Consider the following 6000-nt stretch of genomic DNA (forward strand, 5'->3'; position numbering starts at 1 on the left):
GGCTTCAATAAGGGAGTCTTTCTCGGACGACATGCTTTTAAACCAGCTCTCTTCAAAACTCTACCAACGGTATGTCGAGATACATTCACTCCAGAGGTGCTCTGTTCATCAACAATCTCCCCAACAGAGATCCTTGGGTTTTGTTTTACTTGTCGAACAATTTTCCGTTCATCTCTTGGGGAAAGAATCCTTTTTCTCCCTCTACCCTCTAAACTCATAATGTGGCTTTGCGATTTGAACTTGTTTATTATGGCTCTAACAGTGGATTTGGGAAGGTTTAGCTTCTTTGAAATCTTATCATAGCCCTCCCCATTGGTATGGCATGCTACAACAAGCTTCCTGACGTCTTCGCTGTGTTCCTTAGTTTTAACCATGGCGATTGAAAATTATAATTTAGTCACTTATAATAGTTTAAATAAATCGCTATCTAAAAATTATCTGAAAAAAATTATTCACTGAATTAGCGTTAAACAAGCATAATATAGCTATAAAAAAGTTCAGAAAGCACGTAAACCGGAAATTGATTGATATTATACTGATACTAAAAGAAAAACAAAGCCGTGCCAATAATTTTGAACAAGGGTTTTTTGCAATTATGTTTGTTGTTCCTTTGTTATTTATTTTTTCTAAAATCCGATTGCTGCATCAGAAAGGCCAGTTAAAAATACATAATATACTTTGTTATTTTCTTTAATTTAATCCCTTTTTTAGAATTTATTAGACAAAATTTAACTTTTATTTTACCGTGCCAATAAATATGATCATCACTGTATATATATATATATATATATATATATATATATATATATATATATATATGTGTGTGTGTGTGTGTGTGTATATGGCCATAGCATAATCATGTTGACACACCGATTCCTGCAGGATTACCAAAGTTAAGCAACATTGAATCTGGTCAATACTAAATTTGGGAGGTACTATATGTGCTCTCCATTTATCTGGATTTCTCCTTGCCACTGGACACAAACAGTGTCGATTCAAGAGGTGTGGTTGGGATTGTGCAACCCTTGCCTCACAAGTACATGTGCAGCTGCCTCTACAGGGGGTATCCTTTGTCTTTCGAGACTGAATGGAGGCATCGATAAATAGATTGATGAATATGGCTCAGAAACTCAGGAATGAGGGTGAAGAGTTGTATGTTTTGGTTTCAATTCTAGCTGATAGTATTCAAGTTATATATTTATTTTTAATTTTGATTTCACTAGTATATATATTAGGTTCAATGTAATGATCAATAGAGAATTGTCTATCATAAAATACATAATTTAAATGAATTAAAATATATTTAAACGTATCTTACAACCGGGCAACAGCAGGTGGCCTGCTAGTTTTATTTTAAAAGTAAGGGCCGGTTCTAGCAGCATCCCTTAAAATCCAACACTTCATTACCATGTTAGAGCTACACAAGCTAACATGGCTTTGGTGAAGAATTCAGGACTTGGCATCATTTGTTGTCCTCTGGTCATATGTGTATGCGGCAAGCAAAAGTTTTGTCAGCCATAAAAGCACAAATCAAATGAAAGTGGCAACATTGCTTCTGCACTATTCCTTTGTTCTGGGCCAAACCTTCTCAGACTTTGCATGCAGCAAACCACCGAGCCTTGCTGTGCTCTGTGTCAGGTAAATAGCTTCGGTCAACAAGGAGGATTTTATTCAGACCAGACAATACTTTAGTATGATCATTGAGAGCTTAACAACAATAACAGTAGGTGAGAAACAAGCTGTATAAAATATTTGATGGTAACTGGTTGAAAAACTTGATACTTACATTAACCAATCAGATAAACTTTCTCTGAATTAACTATTTAAGCAATAACCAAAGCATAGTCAGCAGATTTTTGAACAACACAAGACAGTTATGGACTATTAAATATAGAAACAGCATATACAATCTGAACTCACTCAAAAACAAGTTCATGCAAACAGACATAGCAACATTTTCTTCATCTAGATCCTTTGAATTTTCATTAAGTCTTTACTTTTAGTTGTTCCACCACATATTTGGTGACCCTTGACTACAAAATAATCAGCCCTTCCAACAACTGTGTGACCTCTTCTATACATTTCATGACCTGTTCTACAAATCTACAAAGAACTTTTACAAATTTCAATCTGATGGTTTCTACAATCTTCAACCTGATCCACAGGTGTTTTGTATCGAACGGTCCTAATGACATATGGCCGAGTGGTCCTAGACGTTGTATCAAAGTTTACAGTTACCCAAAGGTGCTGAGTTCAATCCTGAACGAAGGCAGTGAAAAGTAACATTCAAAACAGAGAATCAGCAACTATGTCCCAGAGCCTAGCTGGAGTCCGAACACGGTACCCCCGTAATAATAATAAAGGGTTGGGTTCGAGACTCCTAACAAACGGTTCCCCAGTTCGATACAAAACACCTGATGAAGGCCGGAGGGCAAAACGTCCGAAACGTTGTTACTATAACAACCAAGATGAGGAAGTCAGTCCGACAATCTCAATAAATAAACAAGAAATGTGTGTATGAGATATGAGATCTCATGTAAATGTGCAAAACTATACAAAAGTGAGATTAATAGTAAAGTTAAAAGAACATTGAAAAGCTGCGATATGTAGAGATTGAAAAGGCGGGTATGGCTGATTATATATAGAAAGGAAAGGCAAACCATTTAGCATTATGGGATGAAGTAAAATTATAGAAGAAGAACGTCGGAGAGTAAGGCAACTCAAAGCAGCAGTAGCACATAGCGATCAAGTAGACTAAGTAGACCTAGTATAAAATTTAACACGATATGGAACCGTTAGCGATAAATAGTGATATTTACATCTAGAAATAAAATAGATTTAAGACTCCTAAAATTTGTTCTAGAATTGTCCGCAAGGACCTGTGGCGCACTGGCGCAGTGCCAGTGGTTAGAGCGTTTGGAAAAAAATAATTTTAAAGTAATATTCTTCTCAGTGTGGGCGACCGAAAATTCAATTGCGAATTACTTAGAATCTAACCAGTTTACCAGTTATGACATAATGAGAGCATGGTATACCCGTGAATTAAATAAAGGGTTCCGTTCGAAATTCATGCAGATTCTGGAGTTCGACAATATACATATGAAGAAGGTCGGAGGTTATATCTACCGAAACGTTGTGAAAAAGACACTCGAAATGAGAACAGTAGTACGAAGAATCCAAATAATATGATTTTTTTTTAATGAATGAAGACTTAATTATGAACGAGAAATTTCAAATTCGTTAGCAGCGGGCCAATGGACTTTTTTTCTACCAAAATACTCATTAACAATGTTTTTTTTTTTTTCTTTTAACGTTTAACATGTTCGAAAATAATATAAATTATTGCACACCAAAATAAATGAAAACAATTTTTCTTATTTCGAATTAATCAAATAAAAATTACATTTTTTTTTTACTCGATTAGTAACTTTAAAAAGCTTCTTTATTTTTTTTTTTTTTTTTTTCATATTTTCAAATTAAATTCAGTTTTCACGATATTTTTGTTTGTTAGGTAATTTGTTAGAATAACTTTTTCAATTTAGTAATCAAGTAAAAATTGGAATTTTTACTTGATTAAATAATTCGAAATAAGAAAATTATTTTGGATAAAATTTTATTTTTATTGTGCAATAATTTTTATTAGTTTGAAATATGTTAAAACATTTATATTTTTTACGACCTGCCCCAGAGTAGTATAAACACCCCCAGCATTCAACCACCCTAATGTTAAGAACGGCTTTCGGAATAAACCACCCCATGTTAAGAAGAGCTTTCGAGATTGTGGGGGGGGGGTCGAAAACTGTTCTTAACATGGGAGGTTGGGGTGCTTATAATACGCTGGGCCGGGGCAGCGGGGCACGTTGTAAAACAACATTTTCAAAAATCAGGAATAGGGGCATAAAAGGCGAAAGTAGTTCAGGGCGACATCTCCCACAAGAGAACCTGTAGAAGCACAAATAAATAAATAAATAAATACATAAAACTAAAATAATACTATTTCCGAATTTTCTATTTCGTATCAACGAATCAAATGTTTTGGGGCGAAAATCCAGCGCCTCAAGAAAAAGCACTCTGAGTGGAAATTGCATCAGAATTTCTCCAGTAGTCATTTTTTTGGCGATCAAAACAAACTACTCAATACTATTTTAAGGTGCGTGTGATTTTAAACTGGAGGTCTTATTTACAGCTAATTTCAGATTTGAGAAATAAAAGTTTATGTAAATAATGAGCGGGTTATATATATATATATATATATATATATATATATGAGAGATCGAATAAAAAGCAGTAAACAAAACACTAACAATAATACTTTTTAAAATTAAGAATCAATAAACGAAATAAACCAGTAAGAAGAAGAATCAATATTAAATATTAAATCTAGTCAAAGAAATAATAGATCTTATTCATAGAAATAAATTTATAACGAATCGACGCGAGAGGGAAAAATAGCTGACGATGGCCGCCGTAATCGTCGAAGTGAATGAGTACACGTGTACTAAAATGCGGACAATTTTTCATGTTAAACTGAAAATTGTTTTCCACTAAGAATAGATGTGCTCTCGAGAAATGCTCTTTAGTACTACTGAATCAGAATATTCGACTCTTTCACTTATAATCTATAAATATAACTAAAATTTACTACTTTCTCTAATCGATAGTTTAAAAAGGTTTCAAAATCACCTTCGTATTTCCTACGGCTACGGAGAAATCAGCTACAGTACCATTTTTTTTTTTTTATTGTAATAATGAAAACAAACGCTTGATGCCATGTTTCTCGTGTGCATGCATGGGGATTTTTGAAATATCTAAATTTTAAAGTATAAAAACCAAAGTCCCTAAAGTATCATTATTATTATTATTATTATTATTATTATTAAGAAAAAGAATCCGGTCAAGTAATTTTTTTTTTTAATTCATACAAATCGGCTTTTAATTAAATAACAAGTATCATCATCAGGTTAGAAGTGAAAAAGCAAGTCGATTAAATGCGAAAATAAAAACGTCATTGGTTTAATCCAAGTTTATGAAGGAAAAAACATTCGATGTGAAAGAAAGGTGAGGGAGGGATAAAATAAAATAAATGAAGCAAAAGAAGAAATAGGAACTTACCACTCGGAATAATACAGAAATTATCTTGTTTCTTGTTGGATGTCAAAGATGGGAAGTCTTGTTTCTCCAATAAATCTTTTAAACTCAGACCACGTGAAGTAAGCTCTGAATTGGCCATCTTTTTGGCCTTTTTTTTTTTTTCTTGTCGTTTCTTTTGGCTTTTTGTTGTTGTTGTTGTTGTTGTTGTTATGGCGTGTGTAAATCTCTCTGTCTCTCTCTCTCTGTCTCTCTCTGTCTCTCTCTCTCTCTCTCTCACACACACACACACACAACAACAACAACAACAACAACAACAAATAATAAGGGAGTGTGAACAGAATTTGCAAAAGCGACGAGGAGGGGAAACAGTCAGATGGAGTTATCTTCCCTTATTATTCTTTCGCGCAGAAAGAAAAATAAAACAATATTTAAACGAAAGCATCACTTTAAAAGTAAAATGTATTCACAAAAAGTCGTATTGAATTAAATTTTAAAAAATAATCATTTAAATTTAAAAAATGTGTAATTTTTTTACGAAGGCTGAAATAAGTTTTAAACTATTTTTATTTATGTAATTATTTTATTTTGTGTATACTGAAGCTGCTTCTTCACTCAGTGAAGAAGCAAGCACTAAGCAGAAGCAAGCAGCCAACTTCCAAAAACGCTGTCATAATTTTATCGACTAGTTTTGTTGTTTTTTCACAACTGTGACAGGACAAATAAGTCAACCGCGCAAATACTAGTTTATTTTCTGAACTTTATGGATTTCTTTTTTATTTGATAATTCTAAAAAAATATTTTATTTTTGCGGATTAGGCAATCGTGCAAATTATACTTCATTAGATTTTATTAAACAAAATAAAACATACATTCTATTAACCCTAAAATGATAACGCTCCCTAAATTTTT

The 6000-nt window shown here is 33.0% G+C and overlaps 1 protein-coding gene across 2 annotated transcripts in view; it reads right to left on the bottom strand.

Moving 5' to 3' along the window:
- The window catches only part of LOC145255728 (thyrotroph embryonic factor-like), a 185790-nt gene extending 180339 nt beyond the window's left edge, over positions 1-5451 (bottom strand). Inside the window, exon 1 of one of the 2 annotated variants that reach the window (XM_080114336.1) lies at positions 5113-5451. In XM_080114336.1, the coding sequence (XP_079970462.1) occupies positions 5113-5230 (118 nt within the window). In that variant the 5' untranslated portion in view covers positions 5231-5451. The remainder of the gene's footprint in view (positions 1-5112) is intronic. The other variant, XM_080114337.1, reaches the window with a different exon arrangement.
- Positions 5452-6000: the final 549 nt, after the last annotated feature.

The sequence above is a fragment of the Euprymna scolopes genome, chromosome 31, assembly GCF_053919585.1.
Source record: "Euprymna scolopes isolate OS-2025 chromosome 31, ASM5391958v1, whole genome shotgun sequence".
Lineage (NCBI taxonomy): Eukaryota > Metazoa > Mollusca > Cephalopoda > Sepiida > Sepiolidae > Euprymna > Euprymna scolopes.